At 41.9% G+C, this 25,592-nt stretch overlaps 1 protein-coding gene across 1 annotated transcript in view; it reads right to left on the bottom strand.

Annotated features, from left to right (window-relative positions):
• Window positions 1-25,592, bottom strand: part of LOC118423381 (spectrin beta chain, non-erythrocytic 5-like) — a gene marked incomplete in the record, with an annotated part of 64,603 nt that overhangs the window by 3,800 nt on the left and 35,211 nt on the right. The window contains 47 exon segments of the mRNA XM_035831502.1: window positions 334-1,854; window positions 1,977-2,062; window positions 2,289-2,380; window positions 2,631-2,717; window positions 2,915-3,292; window positions 3,501-3,813; window positions 4,216-4,388; window positions 4,683-4,787; window positions 4,974-5,150; window positions 5,494-5,683; window positions 6,122-6,339; window positions 6,635-6,790; window positions 7,203-7,394; window positions 7,536-7,718; window positions 7,935-8,069; window positions 8,274-8,369; window positions 8,543-8,743; window positions 9,095-9,281; window positions 9,697-9,827; window positions 9,967-10,092; window positions 10,412-10,549; window positions 11,024-11,170; window positions 12,996-13,086; window positions 13,514-13,686; window positions 13,865-13,942; window positions 15,600-15,734; window positions 16,017-16,070; window positions 16,411-16,512; window positions 16,626-16,686; window positions 16,999-17,120; window positions 17,693-17,806; window positions 18,035-18,149; window positions 18,710-18,828; window positions 19,206-19,289; window positions 19,486-19,677; window positions 19,910-20,065; window positions 20,366-20,456; window positions 20,764-20,858; window positions 21,263-21,367; window positions 22,043-22,192; window positions 22,318-22,521; window positions 22,703-22,882; window positions 23,251-23,361; window positions 23,498-23,612; window positions 23,987-24,132; window positions 24,927-25,109; window positions 25,411-25,524. Of these exon segments, the coding sequence (XP_035687395.1) occupies window positions 334-1,854; window positions 1,977-2,062; window positions 2,289-2,380; window positions 2,631-2,717; window positions 2,915-3,292; window positions 3,501-3,813; window positions 4,216-4,388; window positions 4,683-4,787; window positions 4,974-5,150; window positions 5,494-5,683; window positions 6,122-6,339; window positions 6,635-6,790; window positions 7,203-7,394; window positions 7,536-7,718; window positions 7,935-8,069; window positions 8,274-8,369; window positions 8,543-8,743; window positions 9,095-9,281; window positions 9,697-9,827; window positions 9,967-10,092; window positions 10,412-10,549; window positions 11,024-11,170; window positions 12,996-13,086; window positions 13,514-13,686; window positions 13,865-13,942; window positions 15,600-15,734; window positions 16,017-16,070; window positions 16,411-16,512; window positions 16,626-16,686; window positions 16,999-17,120; window positions 17,693-17,806; window positions 18,035-18,149; window positions 18,710-18,828; window positions 19,206-19,289; window positions 19,486-19,677; window positions 19,910-20,065; window positions 20,366-20,456; window positions 20,764-20,858; window positions 21,263-21,367; window positions 22,043-22,192; window positions 22,318-22,521; window positions 22,703-22,882; window positions 23,251-23,361; window positions 23,498-23,612; window positions 23,987-24,132; window positions 24,927-25,109; window positions 25,411-25,524 (8,122 nt within the window).

A 25,592-nucleotide genomic window follows, 5' to 3' on the forward strand; every position in this document is an offset into this window, starting at 1 on the left:
TGAAACAGATGACAAATCAGCTAATACCATAAAAGTTCCATTGCAAAATGGGCAGAAAACTTGCATGCATTCAAGATTCAACATATTTAAAGTTGTAAGCCAAAGAATCAAGACACTATACCCTCCTTTAAATTCAAGTTTTAACTGAAAAATTCTAAAAACCTGATAGTACTGGCAATATCATGCTCTGCATGCTTCTTAATGTTTCATATAATTTTAGTTCTAATATGAATAGTACGTAGATTGTCTTAAGATGTTATTACACATTGTAATAGAGGTACTTGTTAAGCACCAGGTGTGTTTTACTTTGAAATAATCATTACTGCTACTTACGAGGAGGGGGCAGGTCATCCTCTGGTACAGAGTTTTCCCTCCTTCTGGTTGGTCCCTGCAGCAGGCCTGATGGGTCGTAGGCAGGGACATCATCTGTGTAGCTGTATGTCAGCGACGATGTTGTGCTGTGCTCTGATGTGATGGAAGTGTTGTCAGCTTCTCCAACAAGGCTCAGGACCTCCTGGAAGGGGTCCTGTAGAGTCCCACTGCTGTCTGTTGTGGCTCCGTTGTCAGTGGAACTTGTGGACGACCTTGTGTTTGAGCTTGTGGACAACCTCACGCTGGTGTCATTCTCTGCTGAGCTCGATGAAGCCCTCGCTCTGCGGTCTTCCACCTTTTGCACCAGGTCGTCCAAGCAGGCCTTGAAGCTGGCCTGCACATTGTTCGATGCTGGGGGTTGGGGAGGAGGTGCTTGTGGGGGAGGTGGGGGGACTCTTTGTGGAGGGGGAGGGACAGCTTTATGTGGCACAGCCTTTTCAAAGCCAGTGCCATTACTGTTACTGTTGTTACTGGTCTCACTGTCTGCAGAAGTGGTCCCGAGGGCGGTTGGGGTGAATGTCCGACGTGGAGACGTTGGAGCTCCACCCTGCTGTATCATGCCTCCACTCTGGAATGCCTTGGCTCGGTTAGCGACAAGCGAGCCCACCTGTCTCACAGGTGGTCTACGTATCCCCTTGGGGGAACCAGTTTTCCGAATGGGGATTTGCGATCCGGTGTCCTGGTTAGTGGGTGAATCTGCGCCTCTTGAATGAAGTCTTCTGACACTTGGTGGAGTGGATGCTGCAGGGATTCCCTCTGCTGAGGAATGACTGGAAGTATCAGAAGGAAAACGTGTCCGTTCTGACCCCACAAGGGAGGCCTTTACGGGAGGAATTCCCTCCACAGAGGAATGGCTGGAGGTGTCCGAGGAGAGTCTGACTCTATCTCCTGCTCGGAATGTGGTCATGGGTGGTCTGATGGCTGCTGGTGAAGAGGTCTGTTTCTCGATGGGCAGTTTAGGAGCCGGCCTGCTGGGTTGGTCCGGCACTGGTATTCTGGTTGGGGTGGATGGTCTTGAGCCCGGGCAAGGAGAACCCGACCTGGGAGATGCTGATCGAGAGGAGCCGGAAAAGGAACTCTTCCTCGGAATTCTTGATGGACTGTCGCTGCGTGTCTTCTTTAAAGCAGGTTTTCTCTGAGGTTCTGCATCCTTGAGAACAGATTTCGGGGAGTCAGAAACAGCTTCCTGCTTCGCCAGGGCCTTCTCCTGCCGTGGGGAGGACTTTTCTTCTGGGAAGGTCGGGCTTGGGGTTTCTGTGGGAGTAGGGTACCTCCTCCAGGTTCTGGGAGCCTCGGGCGAGGTAGGCTTGGGAGCTACTGGGGGTTTGGGGGCCTGGGGCTTCACCACTTTAGCTGGTGGGGAAGTGGGAGGGGAGGATGGTGCAGTGGACGATGACCTCGCACTTTCTGATGAACTGCTGGAGGGTGAGCGCACCTTCGTGGGTGAAGGATCTGGGGAGATTACTTGCTGTGGTGGTAAGTCTGAAACAACAACAGATTATGGTTTGTGGCATATACTGACATGTGGAAACATATCAGGTGTTAAATGCAACAATTTTCAGCAACAGAGTTGTCAAAAAAGACAAGAATGGTGGAGGACTTACTTGCTTGAATCTGTAATTTGCTGATCCACTGCCTCATGTCCAAGTGGGACTTAGCAGAAAACAGGTACTCTGACCCATCACATGGTCTGGAAAAAAAAACTTGTTCACAATCATCCCTTCAAACTTGCTTTTTAAGTATCATTAATGAATGTTTAAGCCATCTAGCACATCTGATTTACTGAGAGTATCAGGTGTAGATAGTATGGCGTAAATAGTCATGAAATCAAATTTACAGGATCATATGTTACAATAATTCATTGCTGAATATTACACACACACAGTCTGTTGTTGATAAGAATCAGGTGCACTAACCTGAGTCTGAAGACATGCTTCTTCTTGTGGTAGTCAACAGCCACCTCACAGGTAGCACCTTGGAGCGGGATGGAGGGCCCAGCAGTAGAGCTCTGCAATGGGGACAAATGGATGCAATTCAAGGACAATAGATTGTTAGATACATTTTATGCTGACTTCACTTTGACCTATAAAGGAATTTGTATATTTTGAAGTCTTAAAGTTTACAAACCAACAACTCTTTAACCATTGTCATAAACAATAGGGATAGAAATGTTGGGGCAAACAATTGCCTCTTTCTATGTATAATCATATACATACATCTTTAGTTATATACATACATGTATAATAACAATATCCTACCTGTGTCCAGTCCTTCTGATCTTTGTAGAAACACAAGAGAGGCCCAGAGAGGACAGTGTAGTAACTCTTCCAGGCTCGAACAGTCGACTGAAAAGTAAGAGTGTTACGCTTAAGTTATAGCTCAGGGCAGCAGAAAAAGTCACCAACCAGAAATGTTAACCATGACACATTGAACACATCTAATTTTTCATTTATGCATTTATTAATCACCTAAAACTAAAACAATCAAAATATAGAATTTGGTCTGACCAATGTATCTATAAGTAAACAAGATTCTAACCCACCCTTTTTCCATTAGGCTGAAGCTCCTGCTTCCGTTCCAATGTACCTTCCCTCTCACTCTGCATATCTGGTCTTTTCTTGCCGGCCTGCCCTTTCTTTGGGATCACTGACTTCACACTATCATTAGGTAGCTCCACCACCTTAACTACTTGAGTGTCTTCCTTCTTAGCCGTCTTTCCAAATGGTGGTGCAGCTGCTGCCATGGGTGCAGCTGAAGCTACCACAGCTTCACTGGGCAGTTCTACCTCTGTTATAGGAGCTGCTGCATCCGGCACATCTTCCTTCACCTCCACCCTGGGAGACTGGGGCGGTGTGGTCACCTTGCTTGCAACAGGTACGTGGACTTTGGATGGAGTCTGAGGTGCTGCTCGACTTCGATCCTAGAAGGCAACAAGATGAAGATGTTACCAAAAACTGAGTTTCTCCTTCTGGACAAGTGTACTTCAAATGCAAGATACTGTTTAACACATGATGTGCAAAATGCATACGGAAGTTGCCAAATAAAAGGAAAGATATAGAGCTATTAGCTGAGGCAGTATGCGGGCACACAGCTAAAATGCAATGCTATTTAGGCATGGTTCAACCCACCTGAGCAACTGCAGGTGTCTGAGATGGTCCTCTTTTTGACACTGGCACCTGCACGGGTGTTCTCTCTGCTGCCACAGGAACTGACACCTGGGAAGGTATTCTTTGTGACTGCAACTCTCCAGATGCAGGCTCCTGCTCAAGTGTTCTTTGCGACTGTCCAGCTGTCTGAATAGGTGTTCTGGGTGCCACCACAGGTGACTTAACAGGTGTTCTGTTTGCCTGTTCATTTCTCTCCTGTTCCAGTCGGTTGGCCTCTGCCTCCAAACGTGCATTTTGCTCAGCGACAAGCCTCTCTTTGGCCTCCCTCTCCTTCCTGCAAGGCCATCAAACAAACATGCTGCTTGTGACAAGAGTCTGGTTTGATTGGAAACAGTCCTCATATATTACATGTACCATGAGACTAAATATTCTCATATGAAAAGAAGGCAATTCAATATATACTCATATGTATAAAGAGTACATTCCAGGCTCCAACATTTCAGCTCGTTAACAATTTACAATTGATAGTTTAATTTTTTTGCTTTTACCTGTAACCACAAAGTGTAAATGGACATTGGCTAATGAAGAGGACTGTTAACATGCAACACAGATACAAATAAAAATTGTTGATATGTGCAGTATACAGCATTCCTGAAGGAGACTTAATGGTAACAGTCTTTGGTTCCTTGGCCTGATTTGGACACTTAATTAGAAGATTAATCTTATGTCTTCCAACCTTTCTTGTTCTTCCCTGGCTTTTTTCCTCTCCTGTTCCTGTCGCCGTTCTTCCAGTATCCGTTCCTGCTCCCTCTTCCTCATCTCTTCCAGCCTCTGCTGTTCCTTCCGTTGTTCTTCCTCCCTCTGCAACTGAGCCAGGTTTGCCTTGTGCTCATCACTTCTTTGTTCAGTCTACAGTAAAACATTACATATTGTACTTCTTTAAACTGAATTTATTTATACTGTAATTCCTGATTTATACTAGTATTGTATTGTAATCACACCTGTGTCACTGATGATAGCATAAAATAATTGAAAAATACATGGTAAATGGGAATGCAAAATTAATGTGTTTTGCCATCTTTTCAAATTGCTTTCATGATTAAAAAGTCTACCACACAGATATACAATTTTATTGTTTTCTTGTGCATTTCAGCTCAGAGAAAATTTGGACCATTTTGTCGGTAGTCTTTTGAATGCACACACCATAGTGAGCCTATTCAGAGCTGCAAATTTCTCCTCTTGGGCAGCTAGTGTTTTCTCAAAGTCCTCTTGTTTCTTCATAAGTTCCTCCACTGCACTGACTGAGTCCTGAGGAAACAGAAAAAGGTCTTTAGAAAGTTGCATCCACAGGATAAAAATACATTATTGATAGTAGTCTTAATAAAATCAAGGAAACTTGTGTTAGCTGGGATCATCAATGTTACAACTAGATATTATGGTTAGATTTTGATACCACAGAACAAGACTCGAATCATTGTTAGACTGAATGCTGACCCCATAGTCTGCATCAGCTGCGACAGACTTCCTCAGGTCCAGCCAGGTATCAGCCTGCTCAGCCTCACGCTTAAACATCTGTGCATCCAACATGTTCTCGTAGGTCTGTCTGCGTTCCTCCCACAGCTGCAGGAGACCCTCCAGAGCAGTGTTCAGCCGCTCCACCTTCTCACGCACCTGCAGCATGGTAGAAGTTACAGTACGTTACAGCAGTTCTGACAGAATCTTATCAACATCGAAGACAAAACTTCAGGTGTTTTCATGATGAATGAAACATGTCAATAACCTCACTTTTAAGAATTCAGATTGCTTCCATTCTTGAATGTTTTCTATATATAAATTCTGTTATTTTAGCTCAGACATTTGCTTCGTATATATTACTGAAAATAACATGGACACAACAGTACGATCATTATGTCCAAACTACTGTGGATATTACTTGTCTATTTTGTCTGGAAGACATGACTTGAACATTAACATACTGATATCCGAGGAATGATAAAATAACTTGCACCATTACCTCCCCAGCCAGGAAGTGTCCCTTGTCGATGAGTGCCTGTCCAGCCTGCACAAACTTCTCAAAGTTGTCCAGCTGTCCGTCAATCTCTGCTCTGTGCTCCACATGACGAGCGATGATGGCTTCCACCCCTGACACGTCCTTAGCCTCCTCTGGTCGGGAAATGATGGCCTTCATCTCTTTGGTCCATGCCCTGAGACAAAATAAGTAGATCTTAGAATGGGGAACCATTGATGACATCTTGGGGAAAGATCTCAGATCTCAGGTATTGAATTTCCTCAAAAGATTCAATTTCTAAAGCTGACTCCCTTTCAAGTTTTACTTTCAAGATATTTTAATGCTCTTATTTTTGAAGTTACACATTATTAGCATATATAAACTATTGGAAAGACAACATGTGAAATAAAGATATACAAGTCATGTATATGGAGGAACTGTGCTGCACATTGGCAGAAGTTTACACTGTCTAAGCTCATGAACAATGCTTTAAGTTAGATGTGCAGGGTTTAACTGTAATGAATTCATCAATGTAATGTTACTACATGTATGTGCTTCCTATATAAAGGTGTAAAGTGTCAGGTATCATTTTTTTTACATCACTCTAATGGACAATACATGTTGCTATACTAACATGAGCTCCCTGTAGTCGTTGAAGTACAGTTGCAGCTTCTCAGCCTGCTGAAGTCGATCCTTCCTCTCCAGGGCACTGTTCAGGAGTGCATTCCAGGCATTGGCGACATCCTCACGTCTGCTGTCAATGTGGTGCCTGGCGTCAGGCAGGATGGTGTTCAGCCGAGACGCCTCCCGGTTGATGCTGTCCACTTGGACACCGAGAGCAGCCAGATCACGCTGGATGGGGTGGAGAGTGGACAGGTCAGAGGCAGGAGTACAGTATGGTCTGCTATGCACTAACAATTACAGGACCATCAAAGATGTCACAGGATTAAAATGGGTACTAAGTCTTCTACTTAAATGGAGTTGAGCAAATCTTAGCTTTTGGTCATACATGTAGGTGCAAGGAAGAACCAATAGGGCTTGGCCTCTCATACATGTATCATTCTCACAATATGATGACATTAATCTTGAAGTGGTGAGCAATGTATATGGGACATAGTGGCAGAAACTGTGCGAGTAAGAACGGTACCTCCACGCCCTCGTGCCTCCTGACAGCAGCCTGCACGCTGGCCAGGTCGTGTCCGTAGTCCTCTGATGACAGCTGCATCTCCTTCTCATGGATCCAACTCTTGGTCTCCTCACAGTCACGATCAAACGTGTGCACCTGACGGGCTCCATCTAAGGCCTACAGGGAACAAAAAATGTTTCAATTCAAACTCCAATATTTGCATGCTAATACAGACATTTTCCTCATATTTTTTTCCAATAAACTGTCTCGCTGTGCAAAAAGGACTACTCAAATTAAGTCTTAAAGAATTCATACAACTCAAAATAGGAACCAGAAGGAGCTACATTTATTAAAAGTTTTAGTCTTATCAATCTAGAATGCAGATATTTTCAAACTTGAGGTTTTCTTAAACTAGAGTGCCTGGAGAGGTGTTTTCATAAGATGGCTTTTAGCAATTCCTAGAGTGAGGCTCAAGTAGAACAAACTTTAATGTAACCAGCTGCAATCTTGAGCCTGCAATGCTGTTGTATGATACAACAGGGTTGTTATTGGTTGAACAAGACTAACACCTATACAAGAGAAAACTGACCTCTTGTCTGGACTGGGTCATCTCCTTCAGCTCTGACCACTGCTGGTTGACCTCGCTGCAGCGTGCGATGATGGCGGCCGCATCTGTGTGCTGCTCGTCACACAGCGCTTTACCAAGGTCACTGACAGAGGTCACCCGCTTCTCACTGTTGGACACCTGCTGCACAAAGTCTGCAAACTTCTTCTGGAGGATCTGCAAGATAAAAAAAAGATTGTTGTAAGTTTGCGCAAATGTTTTTTAAAACGTTTAGTGGTAAATTGATACCTGAGTGCTAAGATTTCAGATAAAACAAAAACAAAAGTTGGGAAAATTACATTCAAACTTGAGCTTCACCTGAACATGCTCCAAGTCTTTCCCATAGTCCTCTGAGGCAGCAACTGTGCCCTTCTCCCTAATCCAGGCACAGACCTCATCGGCCTCCCTGTAGAACTGGTACAGTTTGTGACATTCCACCAGTCGGGCACGCCTCCTAGCGGCTGACTCCTGCAGCGCAGCAAAGTGCTCCTGTGCCTGGGCCTGCCATAAACAGGAAAGAATGGGTTAAGATTTAGGATACACTGTAGATACATGATGATGTGCATCAACTCAGTAGAGAAACATCTTCACACTGGTCACACTTCACACAGATGGATCCCTTTTAACTATAAGCAAATATGAGAAAAAATGATCACATTTGTAAAAGCTATTATTTTAACAAAATAAAAGAAACCCAATGAAAACCCCAGTCAGTACCTGTTTCTGCTTAATCTTGGCTGCAGCATAGTGTTTCTTGTTGACCAGACTTTTGGCCAGCACAGCCAGGCTGTCCACAGTGGACCTGAACCCCTCCAGGTCACGGTCAAGGGTGTCCAGTTTCTTCAGCAGGGCCTGGGGAGGAAAACATCTTCAAGTTAGTTTTAAATATTAGTCTGCTTGTTTGTTGTATCACAGTTCACATACTCAACATAGCTCATGGTGTAACACATCATGTTGGATATGCAAGGCTTAGTTTTAAATGTAAGATAATACATTGCTGCTGCATACACACAAAGCATCTCAGAAGTCATCATGATTGTGTTACACCGTTCCTACCTGTGCAGAGTACTCATCCTTGCCATATTCTGTGCTGGTGAGGAGAGGTCTCCTGTCATTCATCCACGACTCAGCCTCACTCACTTCAGCATAGAACTGTGGGGTAGGCAGGAGTAGAAATATCATGAGATATCTATTCTAGTAACAAATATTTATTTTAGTAATGTAAGTCGCTTGTTTGATATCACCATGTTGTCACTAATATTTGGAAAATGACTTGGAAATGAATTTGAAATGGCCATTGTTTGAAAAGTATTAAGAAAAAGCACCTTTTGTAACTCATAAGCCTCTGCCAGTTGAGCTGCCCTGTGGACTGTCTGCTGCCTGAGCTGCTGCATGCCACGCATCAGGTCCTCCAGACGAGACCGGATGTCTGCTGAAGCGTAGTGCTCTCCACCAATCAGGTGCTGTCCCGTGTTCAGCACTGCATCGACCAGCGGCTCGTGACTACTAATCTCAGCTTCCAGTGCCTGCAAAGGGAGCATATAGAGAAAAAACAGTTTGTAAAACAAATCTCCTGTGCAGGGGTCTCTGGAATGTTCTTAGTCAAATATAGATTTTGTCAATTTCATCCTATGCTTTGATGATATTGCATCAAACAATACTGAGCAGTAGGGGTGTCCTTAAAGGTATTCTTGAATACCTATCTCATAGCAAGGATATCCATACTTGCCAAAGAATTTCCTGTTCTTGAATATTGTAATATTACCATGCAATTTACAAAGATGTGATGTTTTGCCAGAGAGAAAAAGAAAAAAAAAATGATATGCATTATTTTCCTGCATGGGCCCCAAACCTATTGACTATGCCCCCATCCCTACCTGATGTTTTTTCTGCAGGCTCTGCACAGACGTGAGGTTCTGCCCAAGGTCGGTGGAGGTGGCCAGCGGCTCCTTCTCGCGCACCCAGGCCAGCTCGTCCTCCACGTCCCGGTAGAACTGCTGCAGCACCAACGTGTCCTCAAGGTTATCCCGCCGAAGCTGCATGGGCTCTGATAGGCCGTTGAATCTGGTTTCCATGGCAATAAGCAAACACATTTATGCACAACCTGTCTTGTTCATGTAAACCCTGCTCATATGTCAACAAAAAGAAAAGTTTGACATCAAGATCAACATCAAATTTACCATTGTTACTTTCTACATACCGTATAATAAGCAAATAAGCAAACACAACCATAAAGGAAAACGATAAATTTAACTAATATCAATACTAATATCACAGCTTCCATGGTGTCTTCACTGTCTTTTTCATCAGAATGCTTACAATAGAATGACAAAAGAAAATTCGAAATCCCCAGATCAACCAGTCTGGCTCTGCCTGTGTAACACTGTCTGTCCTTGGTGCTGAACAATGAGCTGTGCCTTCCCTTGACTTGACATGTCTGTTATAGGTGAGGCATTATCCTGTAAGCTGTGATACTGACCTGTCTGTGATAACTGCAGCCCTCTCCTGGATATTATCTGCCAGGAAGTGTTGTTTGTCCCTGTAGGCTGCTGCTGAGGTCAGGATCTCCTCCATCTTGGTCTGCTGGGTCCCAATCTCAGCCTCAAGTTGCTGTAAGCAAAGGTAGTGACATGCTTATTTTGATCCCTGAATAATCCACAAGAGTTCCTAAAACCGTGAATCCTCGTGAATGTCGTGAATCCTAGCATTTGACCATTTTTGCCATTATGAACCTTGCTAAGTTCCTGACCTGGTGTTTCTTGATGAGGTTGTTGACTGAGATGAGGTCCTTGCCCAAGTCCTGTGACCCCAGCTGAACCTCCACCTCCCCCAGCCACGACTCCAGGTCATCCACTAGGTGGAAAAACTGCTGAGCCTGCAAGGACATACATAAGACAGAGGGTAAAGTAGGTGTGCAGAGATAAGTAGATCACAAGGTTGGGGTTGAATTCTCAGGGGTGGTAAACACTATATTCATGCTACTGTTAGGGATCAATATCCTTGAGAGGGGTAGACGGACTGCTTGTAGTAAACATTTCTGATTTTGTAACTGCACTAATACAGGTTTTGGATTATTCCACACTAACCTGTATGAGTGCTCAATAGTGTTGGTGAAAGCAGTACAGACTCCAGGGCAGATGATTTTCACACATTACAGATCAAAAAGATGTGGTAAGATTTTCCTGAAGCAGTACCTGATGTGCATCCTGTAGTCTGTCCCTGCGGACCTGTGTGGCATCCGTCAGTTTCTCCCAGTTAGTCTCCACCTCTACAACCTTTGCCTGGATCTCCGCTGTAGCAAAGTGATCAGCCTCGATCAAGTCTTCTCCTTCCTGAATAAAATAGGAGTTGTGTCACATATGAATTCATGCATTAAAAGATCAGATTTTTTCATATGCCTGACAGTTTAAAGTTTATTCCTCATGCTTGAAAATGCATAGTATAGAAAGTGAGCAAGGAAGAAGAATATAAAATATTTGAGTACCACATAATACATGATATAGAAGACAAACCAACAACATTTTCTGGAAATTCATAAATGATTACAAAACATAGCTATAAAGTTTATTAGAAAACATGTTCAATTGATGCTAACCAGACCAGTGGAAAGGAATAGAAATGTGGAAATTGGATAACACTTTCAGAAAAATGTTGTAAAGAATGTATTTCTGGCATGAAGTTTACGTGAATTCAAATTTTTCATAATTGACAGAAAAGTGACCCAAAGAACAATACAATAAAATGCAGTGATGCATGAGCAAATTTCTTTTTCTTTGCAAGGGACAAAGCCAATCAATAGTACATACCCTCTTGACTCCATCCACCCTGCCCTTGTTGGCCGACAGTTCAGCCTCAAATGCCTGGTGCTTCTGCAGTTTGCTCTGCAGGTTGGTGGGGTCCCTGTAACACTCATCCAGCGCAGTCTGCATCTTCTCATTGATCCAACCAAGAACCTACAAACAACACAGACATTCTAATGAATCCATTCCTTACAACTGTCTTTCAGTATTCTGTTGTGGTGTGTTACATAAAAGGCAGCTAGCTATACTGGCTATACAGATAGAGGGTTAATCTTGCAGTTCATTGTACCATCCATAAAAACTGCAACTGTACATTCTTGAAAATGCAATTCAGCTCATGCCACCAAGAGACCAGTGCTATTCAGTAAGGAAGAATTACATTTGTATTGATCCCTTGATCCAAAGGTCACCATAGTGTATGAGTGATGACCTTGTTGTGCAAGCTGACATTCATCATGAAGATTTCATGAAGATAAACTCATCTTAGAACTACCGAAGGTGACAATAACCTTAACATAGATTCAGAGGGATGACAGGCTATGATCACTGCACGTACACTGGAATGAAACAATATGAAAATATCATTCTGATAAGTTAACTTGGCAGATGTAACGGCACTGAACTTTAATCCAACGCAACTTTAATCCAACACTTTTCAGAACCCATCTGTCAGTCAAAAACTAGCTCCGGTTTGCAAATTCTTTTGAGTGCTTTACAAGACCAGTAAGGTATACGACTTAAAACCTTGTAAGTTTGAGCTCACAAAGATCGCATGTTGCAGTGACAAGTTAATCAATCTTCTGGTATGTTTTCATGCTGTTAATCAAGCCGTGGGAAGAGGGCAGCGATTGTAATTTCAAGCAACCCTACTCTTCGTCCTCACATTACACAATCATCATGACAGTAAATATAGTGAAATATCAATAAACTGTCCATCCAACACAACCAACATGCCTTGAAGTATCCCTCTTTAAAGTACAGGGCCAGGCTTTGTTACGCAAATTCAGTGGAAATCCGAACACGTGCCATTTTGAATCATATTTCAGCACGCCCCTTCACCCCTATTTTTGAAAGTGATCACATCCAAAGGCCAGTAGGACGGATCTCACTGGCGATACTATTACAGCCCCACATGGGGGACGTGCTGTAGGGAGTTTGTACTGTGTTTTGCGGGGATATTTTTGGGGAACCATTCACAAACAACGTATTTTGCCACCATTTGCTGACCAAACAACGGATGAAAAGTTTCATAGAACGTCATAACTGTGTAGTGGAACAGCAGAACGGATTTGCCGCTGGTTGATGTATTTTCGGGCCGTGTTTTGATCGCTGCTATCAGCAGTTTACTGACATGCCGATTTGCCAATTTAACCTTGAGTAAGTGCCTGCCGATTGATACTAATTTGTCGTTGTAAATATGAAATCCATAGATAAACAGCCTTGTTATATTATTGTGTTGGATTAAAGTTCCACTGGGAATAGAATCCCAAAGGACTTGCTATCAGTTACACTGTCTTTGAAATGTTATTTTCTCGCGACACAACAGAAAGTGGCAGACCAATGCGTGTGTAGCAATGGCCGGGGAAACATAGTAAACAATGCACTAAACAGTTTCCAGAATGCGCTAAAGCCCGCTTGTTTATTCATGGTTCAGTTTAGAATTTGTTGGAATGTGTTGGATTAAAGTTCAGTGCCGTTAAATCTTTTCAGAGTGATTTTCAGAAAAGTTCACAGTAATTTTTTTTTAACTAAGGCCTTTAGATTTGAAATTCAACAGTCAACAAAATGTCATTACCAAAACAAAAATAGTAACTGTTGATAATAACATATTTTACAACAGACACTATAAACATTAAAAAGGAGATAAACCTGTTCCAGACATCACTACAGATCTAAACAAGCCTGCCATGAATAATTAAAGACTTTTCTTGCCCATCGATTTTCTGCCTGACAACAACAGATGCCTGAGCAGCTGTACCTCATAAGTGTTCCTGAGGAACTGGTGCAGAGCCTTGGACTCCTCCAGTCTCTTCTTCCTCCCACTGGCTCTTTGCTTCAACTGCTCCTTCCTGTAATCACGAATAACAAATTGAATTAGAAAGGTTGCAAAAAATCTGTGATCTCGCTCACTCACTGCTAGTTGGGCAGATCTCCCTGTGTGTTATTTTGCAGCTAAATGGATGAATAGATTTGAAATGTAACAGAGAGTCTCCAGTTTTCATGATACATCAAGGCTGGCAACCATACACCTTTCTTTAATCCCACATCCTTCAAGAGCTTAGCTGTAAATCAATCATGTCCTTGGACTATTCACCAAGGTCAAACAGACTATACTATGTCCCCAGGGGCTTCAACAATTTGAAGTAACTTTAAAAATCAGAAAGCCTGACAAGATGTAGATTACTTCTTAACTCCATTTATTGGTGAAATTGTGGAATATGGCAAAGGCTGCACAAGCATAGAAAATCACATTTAGGTTAGCCAAGTCTGACCCACCTCTCCATGACCTGCTTGCACCTCTCCTGCACCTTGTCTGACTGATAGTGCCCCGCCTCCGTCAGCTGGCCTGCAAACTGCTGCAACACTTCCAGCTTCTCAATCTGTGTCTCCAGGGTCTTCTCAAAGCCCTCGTGTTTTCTGTTCAGAGACTCTACACTTTCCAGGGAGTCCTAGGTGGTCAAATCAACGTCCATTTAAGATAGAGGATAGGCTTTCTATTACATAGAAATTGCTCCAATTAATTGATCTTGCTCCAAAGAGACGACTTGTCAAACAAAAGATGACGGCATCTCAATTACGTTACACAGATCAATAAAGTGTCAGAACGCTTTATGATCAAGTACAAACCCCAACATCTTCATTGTGGAGGAAGGCCTCCTTCCCTCCAAGCCACGTGTCACCCTGTTCTGCATACTCGTGAAACATCTGAAATAGTAAACACACTCGTCTGAACTTAGCCAGGGCATCAATTATCTTACAGGCTTTGCTAGATATGGAACCTGGTAAGCTCTTCAGAAACAAAAATTTCTACAAAGTGAAAGGAAGATTAGCGGTGCTGGTACTGAAAGAAATTCCTGTCATACTCGTCATTCTGATAAGATCATGATGATCCTGCCTCCTTGCAGTGCAGTAAAGCCGTTCTTATTCACAGTCATAAAATGGGCCAGAATATAGGCCATACTCTTTCCGGCAGGTGGAGGAATTTCATTAGCATTGAATAATTAATGATTATGTCTTCAAGAACAAAACTTTGGGAGATCAATTATGACCTGACATCTAATCAGATATGCATAACACAGAAATCCATAAACTACCTAATTGTAAGCAAAGCTTACACAAAGTCAGACTTTTACGGGTGATCTGAAAATAGTTATTTTCAGAATGCATACAGCTTATTAGTAATACTGTTCATGTATTCATTGAGACATTTTCCACAGACACTGCATTCCTTTACATTTTGTAGACCCATGAATATTTAATGAATCTTATCGCTATGATGAATAAGGTGTCAGGTGGACACAGAGAGTTGCTTAGCTGCAATGCCAGTCACAGTACTACTACAAAAGCTGCTGACATGCCATATTTCAGACAGACTTCACTACAAGACAGAAGTTGTACTGAACATCCTTTGGCATGACTGAAGCAGACTCTCAAACCCACACAAACACAATTTGAAGGATGACATCCTCTTAACAAATCAAATTTGAGGAATATCAGCCTATTGTTTTGGTACATATTTCTAAATAGTTAACAAAATGATATACTGTCTCATTCAGTCATTGTAAAGGAATCTGATGAAGGGCTGACTACCACTTGACTAGAGGCAACTTGACAGAAGTGCAAGTGCTTTTGCACATTAGTACCCATCTGTTGTAAGTATAAGGATCAAGATTTCCCTTTCTTGGTGAAACAGGTATGAATGTCATCTAAATATTCAATATTGTGAGGCTTGATCCAAGTGGCTGAACAATGCTACCAGGACAGAGGACAATGACTCTACAGTCATATCTACTAACATACAGTCAGAGTCGTTAATAATCAGAGACAATACAGGAACAGGACCTGGAAACATGTAAATTGAAATATTTCCCTAAAGCACTGCACATAATCAATACAGGTATGAATATTTCAGGAAGGCATACAAAAGTAGAATAGCCATCTGACACATGGTCCGACTGATTCCAACCAGAGATAATGAAAGGGGATGCTTTCAGTTGACATTACCAATTATGACGTACTTCCCCTCATTTTCCAAGGCACTTATTTCCAATCATACTTTACAGTCAGTCTAACCAATTAAGATCAAGAAGATGAAAAGCTTATCTTTGCAAAAAGGGTCCCAAAGGGCCTAATTTCATCCCTAGTAAATTGCTACCAAAGAGGCACCTTGAATTTCCATGTTCATTATACTAGTAGACTTTCATAATTCAGAAGCACATGCACATGATTAAAAATGTTTAAAAAGTTGATATCTCTACTTCAAATTATAGTCACATGACTCTGTGATCTAAGTCGCATCACAAAATTTTTATTGTGGGTGATATTTTTGGTTTACTTAGAAATTGATGAAAGTAAGTCACACCTGGAGGTCATAGCACTGTGCTAAGAGGATGTTGCGCTCCTCCCAGGTGTCAAGCAGGTGCGCCTGTGCATCTGCCAGGTTTTCCAGGTGCAGCTGGATGTCATTTGAAGCATAGTGACCTTCAGAAATCAGGGTCTGGAAAGGGAAAATAAAACTTTAAGATGATCATTACGGTATCAAAGGCAAAGCCAGTAAATGCTTTTTAAAAAATAATGGTGGATGTAGTCTCTTGCTATCTTAAGCATATAAAATGCAGGAAAGAAGATTATTGTAAAACTTGCTCCTTTGATTGTTTTTTTTTTGCAAAAACTTAAAGTTTATGATATGATCAAATAATGGTACGGTGTTCATTTTAAGTACCTACTGCATCTGAACCTGCATATTAAACATGTTATAGTTTGTTAAATATGTTGTTACCTTTCCAAATGTACTCAGGGCCTTGAACGACTCTTCCCTCCCTTCTATCTCCACCTGTCATGAAAAAAGAGTGCTTGAGCAACATTGAAGAGAAAAATACAATTTCATAAGTGCAATCTGGGTGACTTATTCAAACTACAATATTTCTTTCTTGTACATATGAAAATATATGATAATTGTGATATGTGAAACCTGAGAGTCACCATGTGCATCATATATCAAATACATTTAAGTCAACATTAATATCTTAAGACAGCAAGTATGCATCATTAAGGAAGTCAAGTTGCCTGCAATTTTGTTGAAACATAGTTTTCTGGTTGTTCTTCTCTCATTCAAATTTCACAAAAAAAAAAAAAAAAAATAAAGTTTTGATAGACAGTTTGGTACTATCTACCTTCCTCTCATTGTGCAGCTCCAGCATGTTCTCAGCTCCAGCCACATCCTTGGCCAGTTCACCTGAGGTCATCCTCCCCACCATGTCACTCATCCAGGTGTTCTGGACAGGTGAGACAAGGTTAGTCAAATGTCACACTTTGCTTTAAGCTCTGCACTCATTCACTCTTCAAAGTAATAATTTGAAGATAATATAGCTGTGAAAAAAATGCTCACCAGATCTTTAAATTCCTTGAGGAACTTTTGCAGCTGGTAGGAAGCAGCCAACTTCTCCTTCCTAAAATAGCAGGATACAGCAGGGTCAGTACAAAGATAAAGCAGCTAACAACTACATGTAACTCTCAGAACAGACTTGATACAAGTATATCACAATTCTCTGTCTATAGTTAGAAGAGTAACACTAACATCATCATCATCATCATCATCGGTCGACGTGATCACAAATGTTCGCACATGTTTATACACGACGGGGTTATACCGCCCCTTACGGGGTGACATACCCTTTCGTATGGCTAATTACAAGACGGGGATGCGCCAGGTCTCCCGTCAACACTAACAGGTAACGGAAAAGAATAGCATTTCAGTATACCTAGCCTCAGCATGGTCGTTCAGTTTCTCCCAGTTCTCGATAACTTCCACCTGTTTCTGCTGTATGGCTTCTGCCATGTTGGGTTGTTTGTGTACCAGTGTCTCAGCCTCAGTCCCAAGTGCCTACATCATAATGATAGACCAGTTATCGGCAGTAATGATGACAAAACAACTGCACTAAGGTGGACTTTCATGTGGACTCTCCTTGTGTGAAAAAATAACAGTAACAATGTTCATTTAATAAAACTACTGAGCATGATCTACATGAAAACACGCCAGAATTAAAGAATTCAGACTTTTGTTAGTCTGTATTTCATACCAGATATGATTATGTTAAATCACAATTTTCTTTATGCGTCATCATTTTCTTGATTCTGAGTTGTCAAACTTTGATTGATGAATGAATCATATGTCTTTAGATTAGCATAAAGGACATAACACTTTATAATCATGAACAAATTCTTCTTCTTTGGGATAGGTGACCACGATTGACAAGCCAATGATAACAAATTATCTCCTTAGTTATGATGAATTAGTCTTTAATCAGGTAGATTGATGCATTACTGGGTCCTAACCTTTCACACTATGAGGTAATCCATCAGTACAGCTGAAACATGCAAAAGGTATAATTTGTCAATTTGAAAGTACTTTGTACGACATGTATCAGCAGCATGTCATTGTTTATTAGTCAGTACCTCTAGTTTTGCCACTATGGCCGTCATGTCTCTCTCCATATCCTCATGTCTTCTTTGGAGTGACTCCACCGAAGCTAGGTCTTTTCCATAGTCCTCACTGGACATGGCTTTTTCCTGAAACAAGAGGCAGATAGCTGGGTGAGAAACTATAATGACTGCAATGATAAGGTCACTTGTTCAAGGAATAATTTACTTCTTTGACAGTCTAAGAATTTGAATAGCATGTCAGTTACCTGCAAATGTAGTCTAGTTGGAATTGGAAATTCTAAAACAAATTGACAAGGCCTTAATAAAACAATATGAGGACTTTTTAACACCCCAAACTGAAGATGATATCCTTACCTTTTCCTTGATTCTATCATTGGTGTCATCACAGTCCCTGTTGAAAGCATGGACCTCCAGTGCACCAGCCAGCCTGACTCTGTAGGCTTTCAGGGCCTCCTGCAGGTTATTCCACCTGACCATGGGAGGAACAGGTCTAGTGGTTAGCAATCCAGAACAGGGTTAGGGGTTTGAATTTCATTCATCAAAGTTCTAATGCCCAATTGCATAATATCACTAGGGGTTGTACTAATAAGAGGAGTCATTGAAAGTTGAATCCATGTCTATTGAAACACCTTATACAAATTTGTGAAATGTCAAAACAAACAGGACTTTCCAATTACATTTACGCGTATACAATATAAAGCTCAACTAACAAAATGGTTCATTAATGCACTGGATTATCTATTGGCTATATGATTCAGGTTCCTGAGATTAATAAGATGTCTACCAGTGGAGCCATATCCCTGCAACAGCTGGGAGAAAAACAATTCTGGTCTTGGTTGGTGACCTAGATTTTACTAGACCTTCAACAGATGTGATCAATGCCATTCAAATAACTGTTACTTGTATTCTAAAGGTACATGTAGATTCAAATGATTATTTTCTTTCAAAACTAAAAAGTGTGTACAACATGTATAATGAGGAGGAACAAGGGACAGGAAAACCAGAAATGAGCACAGAGTTTTTTCTTACCTCTCATTCATGGTTTTTCTTTTGTCCAGCACGTCCTTGGTGTCCAGTTTGGCCTGTAGTACCAGCCGATCTGCTAGCTTGTTTACACTTTTGATCCTTGCATCATCTACAGTCAGATCCTGTTAAGTTTAAAATGAGGGAAGAATCATTACACATATACATAGACAGTGCATGGCAGCAGCTGAGGCTTAGCTGATTGGGTTACTTATCAGGTGGCTGGTGAATCAAACGTCATTGGTCATCATGTAGTTTAGTCACTGTAACAGTTGTGTTATCCTATTTCCTTCAGTGGCAAATTGGAACAAAGTAAAAGCTGATTGTCTGTCTTTTTATTGGTCTCAAAGCAGCCATCATGTCATTCTTGCCAGGAAGTTTGTATTCTGTATCTATATTCAGTGTTCTGTATCTATATTCAGTGTTCTGTATCTATATTCAGTGTTATGTATATATATTACAAAAAATTATTAATGATTCTCAAAAGGTCAGTGGTACTTACCGAGCCAAAGTCATCCAGTTTCTTCTGCAGCTCCAGACAGTGTTCATAATCCCTGCCCAATTCTCCAGCTGATACCAACAGTTCCTAAAACATAGTATAAACAAAAATAAGTACTTAAAAACAAATCATAATGATTGTAAAAAGTTCATGCAATCCAAGTGCTGTTTATGTTACTATGACAACCCCAAGTGACTTGACAGTTGAGAATGATGTATTCACAGTACTTAACTGTCTTTATCTTTTCCAATCAAACTACTAAGCACAAAAGACCCAAACTGACCTTTTCCTTGACCCACTGGATGACCTGGTCAGCCTGCTGTGTGAACTCCAGGATATCGCGTGCCTCCTCCAGGCCCTTCCCTCGGGCTGCAGACGCCTGCAGGAGTTCCTGCCACGCCCGTAGGACTGCGGCAGCCCTGCGCTTGATCTCAACAGAGGCATGGTGGTTCTTGGACACCAGCTGGTCTCCTTGCTGTGGGGTATCATTGTAAATACATCTTTCAACGAAAGGAATACAGACTTTGTTTACTCATGGCCTTTTTTTTTCATTCTTCTATGCATCCTTTCTTCTCCGTAAAGGTTCATAAGATTATGAAGTAAGCTTTAAAATTACAGCCTGCAAGAATAAATGATAATATTGCTCTAATCTTGGTATGTCATTCACTGGCATGTCATTTTATAACACAAGCTGAGGAGCCCTCTACCTTTTTGATCCTGTTGATCCTCTCCCTGTTGGCAGTGATCTCAGCCTCGAAGGCCTGGTGTTTCTTCAGCTTGGCCATCTTGTCCTGCAGACTGGTGGTGTCGCGGTACGACTCGTCTGTCGCGATCTGGAGCTTCTCTGATATCCAGCCCTCAACCTTTTGGATAAACAATATGCATTCCATTATCTTACATTTTCTATGCTTTGCAGATGTCATACTGACCCATGCACAGCAATGTATGAGCTTATGTTCCTGGAAAGGGATCGAATAGATTAGGCTGTAGAGTAGGAATTCACCAATAAATGTTCTGACCTTTTAAAGTAACATGGAGCACAGATTTTGTCTTTTAGTAGACCTCTATCAGTAAATGCTATAAAGCACTTCTTGTTCTTTTGATTCTGAATCAATATAGTTTGTAATGAACAAGTGATCAGTTAAAAAAGGAACAAACATTACCTCAATGACATCCCGGTTAAAGAGCACATAGAGCATGGAGTCACCCAGCTTCCGTCTTCTCTCTGCTGCTGCCTCCTTCACATTGGCTCTCCTGTGGATGATATTTATAAACAACCTCATCATGATTCAAATATAAAATCTTGCCAAAGCACTTGACATAGGGCATACATGCAGGTACACGAATATATAGAAAACCACATGAAAAGAATGAAGAATAGACTCCATTAACCTACCGACATTTAATGTATCATGAAACATATCAAGTTCCAAAATATATCGATTCATGTTCCAAAAATGTATTGGTTATGGCACAAGCAAGCAAAATAGTGTATAGACAAAAAAAGATAAAAACAGTATGACAACACGATATTGATTCTGCATTGAGATGAGACTGTTACCTTTCCATGACTCTAACCAGGGTGTCTTTGATGTTGGTTGAGTCAAAGTGTTCCTCTGCGAGAAGTCTGGCAGCAAGCTCATGCAAGGCAACAACCTAACATTTGTGCAGACATCATGGCATGCATGGGTTAGTACAGTGTGATATATCTACACAATAGTCCTACAACAGTTCTTCATTGTATGGTTAACTTCTGAATGCACCATAGTGTGATTAGTTGCATGCAGACAAATGATGGTAAGTTTGAGGACTATACAATTGCATGGGATGGATCAGGAAGAAGCATGGGAAGGGTGGGGTTACATGACAATAGGGAGTTACCAGTAAGGGGATGAAATGTGTACAAAGGCTTACAGAAAAACAAGGAAATGACAAGAAGAGTGTTCCCTAGTGCACAATGTAACTTTCCACCCTAGGCATCACAAATCAGGACATCTGATTTAGCAGGTCCTGGAGCAGATATAAAAGGCACACATATGCATAAACGAAAAACCACACACCTTGTCCTCCTGGGCTGCCAGCAGTTTCTGGAAGGCCTCATGTCTCTTGATGAGCCTCTCCACCTGCTCCACAGTACTGCCAAGCTCACTACTCCTCAGGTGCACCTGTGTGGTGGAGGTTTATAGATTGGGGTCAGGACACACAGATTGTAGGGCAGTCTGACATTTATCTGCTCTTTCTGTCAGATACAGTCAGATTAGCAGACTAACTCTGACACTTTATCTTCCTCCCTTGTCTATGGCACTGCACACTATTCTAAATCTGTATTAGATGGGGGGGTCTATTATCTACAAGAATACTAAACTGCAGTGTGAATAATGACAGCAATTCTGACCATAAAAAGACTACAAATGCTCACAATGTAATGTTGAGGGTGCAAGTTAACCATACTCTGTCCTTGGTGCTGAATGTCCATGGTGCTGAATTGCTTTTCTCTTACTTACTGGCATTGATTTGCAGTGTAAAGGTGATTTTGATGCAGAAACTATTGACTCTAGGCTCACACCAGATTTTCACAGCTTGTAGACTTACAAATTCCTTTACATTCTTAATTTCAGCTATTGGTCCTCTGCTTGAGGGTAGCCATACCTGAATGCACTACACTTTGTTAAAATTACTATGGGAGTATGGACTAAAAGGGACTTCATAAAGTCAACTTTTATGTGCTATCACTAACTGTGGACACCCAAGCCAGCAGTGCTACCTCAAATGCTTGACAAATGTAATATTAGATATTATTCTTGATAAATCAATACAGTTAAATGAAACTTTGTTTGTACCTCCTGTTCACTGCTGAGCCTGTCCAGCTGCTGTGCATCCCTGTTGAACACCTGCTGGTTGTAGGCATCATCCAGGTGTTTCCTGTGGTCCTCCCACGTCTGCAGCAGCTTCCCTTTCTCCTCAACCACCTGCTGAACCTTCTCCTGGATCTAAGGCAGGGAGGAAAGTCAGTAAGGTTCTTTCCTTACCCTCAAAATGAAGAACCATGGAGGTATACTATATAAGGAATGCCAATTTTCTTTCTTGTTTCTCGTTTTCTTACATCAGCAGATGCCTCATCTTTAGCATAATGGCCAGCCTCCATCATCATCTCCCCTGCCTGCACAATGGCACCAAAGCTGTCCTCTCGAGCGTCGATCTCCACCTTGTGCTGAGCGTGCTGTCTCCGCAGCTCATCCGTGGTGGCAACGTCTCGTCCCGCCTCCTCTGCCAGCATTTCTCGTGTGGTCTCACCGCTCCAGGCAAGTAGGTCTCTCACCTATGTTGTAAAAAGCATGACGAAAATTAAGGGAATGACACTGGTGTGCGAAGTTGGTGTGTTACGCCGAAGGGCGGTTATACCGGCTATATAGATACAGATACAGACACTTCATGATTTTGAAATGTTCCTTAGGGACATAGTACAATGTGTATTGTGTTTTTGTCCGTGATGCTCTTACCGAGGCCAGAAACTTCTGGAAGTCAAGAGCCTGTTGAAGCTCCTCCCTGCGCTGTACGGTTCTCTCCTGCAGGGCGTTCCAGCTGGACACCAGAACCTCCTGCTGCTCAGCAATCTGCTCTGCATTCCCACCTGGGAACAAGGCCTGCAGCCTGGCTGAGTCATCGATCAGCACCTGGAGCTACAGTAGAAGGTTAAAACACGGTGAGATAGTTCCAGCACCTAGAACTACAAGGGGGAAAGGTGGTGGCAGTATAGCAAGTGGTGCATTACTTACGATGGTCTCTGGTCTACACACCTAAGGCATGGGCTTGGCTAGGTTACAAGTATTATCAGAGCATAATTCTCAGTAACACACTATATGATGGAGCTTTTCAGATTTGTGGAAATGTTTACTTGTGGTTTTCTTCTGTGCCGCACAGTTCAGTGAGTGCCGATGCAGGCCATCTCAACCTTCCATTTTCTTGGCCATTGATGTATGTAGCCAAGTCAGACATAAACACACAAAAATGATTCAATTTTACAAAGACTAATTGCAGTTGTTCTTACCTGTGCCTCCAGTGCCACCAGTTCATTCTCAAACCCTTCGTGTCTCCTCTGCTGGCTCTGAACAGTGTTCAGGTCCCTCCCCAGGTCATCTGGGATGGCTGCATACTTTTCCTGTAAATCAGAAACAACCTCTCTGTTTACTGTGTTTCTTTGATGAGAACAAAACGTCATTTTCCACATATCATAGTTAATCAAGTTCCTTGACAAGCCTCTACAGGTCATCAAGATACTGAATACCCAAACCCACCTGTATCCTGCTCATAGCCTCAGCTGCATCTCTGTTGAACCTGTGGATCTCCTCCGCAGCCACCAGCTTCTCCTCCCTGGCCTTGGTGTGCTCCTGCAGCAGGGTCCAGGACTCTCTATGGACAGGGGAACAGAAGCTGTGTTTACATTCTTCTCAATGTTAAACTTTGTTTCTTCAGCCAAGGCTTATCATGAAAATCTGATACTGTTCCTGCTGGAGTTCTGACCCTGATTTGAGTCTCTCCTGAATGGCAGGTGAGTAGTTGTTGTTAGTTTCTAGATCTCCTAGCAGGGCAGCGTTCCTCCAACTCTGCTAGAACCAGTGCTAACCCAACCCTTACCCTGACCCTATCCCTCACCTGAGTCCCTCTTGTCTCTCCTGAATTGCAGGTGAGTAGGTGTTGTTCATCTCTACTAACCACGCAGCAATCCTCTCACACTGCTAGAACCAGTGCTAACTCTGACCCTTACCCTACCCTTTACCCCTCACCTGAGTCCCTCCTGTCTCTCCTGAATGGCAGGTGAGTAGGTGTTAATCATCTCTACCAGCCGGGTAGCGTTCCTCTCACACTGCTGAAATCTGCGCTGACCCTGACCCATCTTGTGCTTCAGATCCTCAAACTTTGACAGCAAGACCTGCAGAGACATCACAAAAGTATGGTGTATGTCCAGTCAATACAAAATTCAATGCAGTGCGATTTACTACATGTACATGTATGTATGTAGAAAGTTGTCAATGGTATTACAAGTTGCATATGTAGATCAGATGTCTATGACATGCTGGCTGAAAAAGACAGAGCACCATGCAGAAGGGTAAGATAGAAAAAGTTACTGATGCTAAATATGAGTCAACCAAGTCACACCTAACTAAGTGCTTTTAAATGTACAATGTTTACCTTAGTGCCCCATTACACAACACTGTGCTATAGATTGTATTCAGTGCAATGAAAACATTTCAAATCTGGTTGAGATACAGAAAAAAACATGCTGGCTCTGCCAGATTTTGAACCACAGACCTCGAGTACCTTAGAACCATAATCTGCAGGTTGGGGCCAAAGCCTGCTAAAAATACCATCATCAGGCTGACAGTGTGATGAAAAAGTGATGAAAATGATATTTTTAAGTACATGTAAATGATGGAGATTATAATGAGATGCACAAAATAAAAACAAAACTTAAAAAAGTATCATACAATGATTTTTCAAAATTAGACAAGTCAAATTAGACATGGATTCATAATCAAACCAAAAAGTGCATTCGACAAAATGTTATAAATGTACTTGAAAAGAACCAATGACTGTGAGAAACAGTCCACAAAATTTCACATGGTGTAAAATATATAATAACTGACACAAGTTCAACAAATTATCATGAACAAACAAAAGGTAACCTTAATGTGATAGAAATTTAGTCATCTTCAATCCTTATACCTGCAAATGTTCATAATCCTGGCCATAGTCCTCGGATGCTGCCACCATCAGATGTTCATTGATCCACTCCTGAAGGTCGTCTGTTTCTCGGGCGTAAGCAAAGAGCTGCTTAGACTCATCCAGATGGACACTGCGATCACCCATCAGTGTCTCAAGGGACTTCATCTGCCCTTCCAGGTTAGACTGAGGAAGACAGGCTGGTCAGTATAACACATCTGCTAATGGTGTGGACTTCAACAAGAAATCAGTATAGTATTATAGCATTTGTTGTGAAACCATCAAATACACACAGGTATCATTTTGTGTTGAAAAGTTAGATAAATGTGTATGTGGAGTATATGCCTTTTTCAACTCATGTTCATTAAATATAGTACACAAGGTAAAATTATTCAGCACATTGCTGCTTTTGCAGACCTACAAGATGAATACATGTGACTGTAGTATCAATTATAGGCACAATCAAGGAATGCACAAAGATGCCTACATGTCTATCCTGAATGGTCTTTGCGTTGACATGGCCAGCCTCCTTTAGTTTCTGGGACTTGTGCTGTAGCTGTTTCACCAAACCCTTATAGGTAGCCATGTCCACTTCTAACGCCTATAAAACAAGTAGGGCAAAATATGGCAAATCCTAAAGTGCAAGTACAGAACATGCTTCAACAGTTA

This window comes from Branchiostoma floridae, chromosome 1, assembly GCF_000003815.2.
Source record: "Branchiostoma floridae strain S238N-H82 chromosome 1, Bfl_VNyyK, whole genome shotgun sequence".
NCBI classification, from domain to species: Eukaryota; Metazoa; Chordata; class Leptocardii; order Amphioxiformes; family Branchiostomatidae; genus Branchiostoma; species Branchiostoma floridae.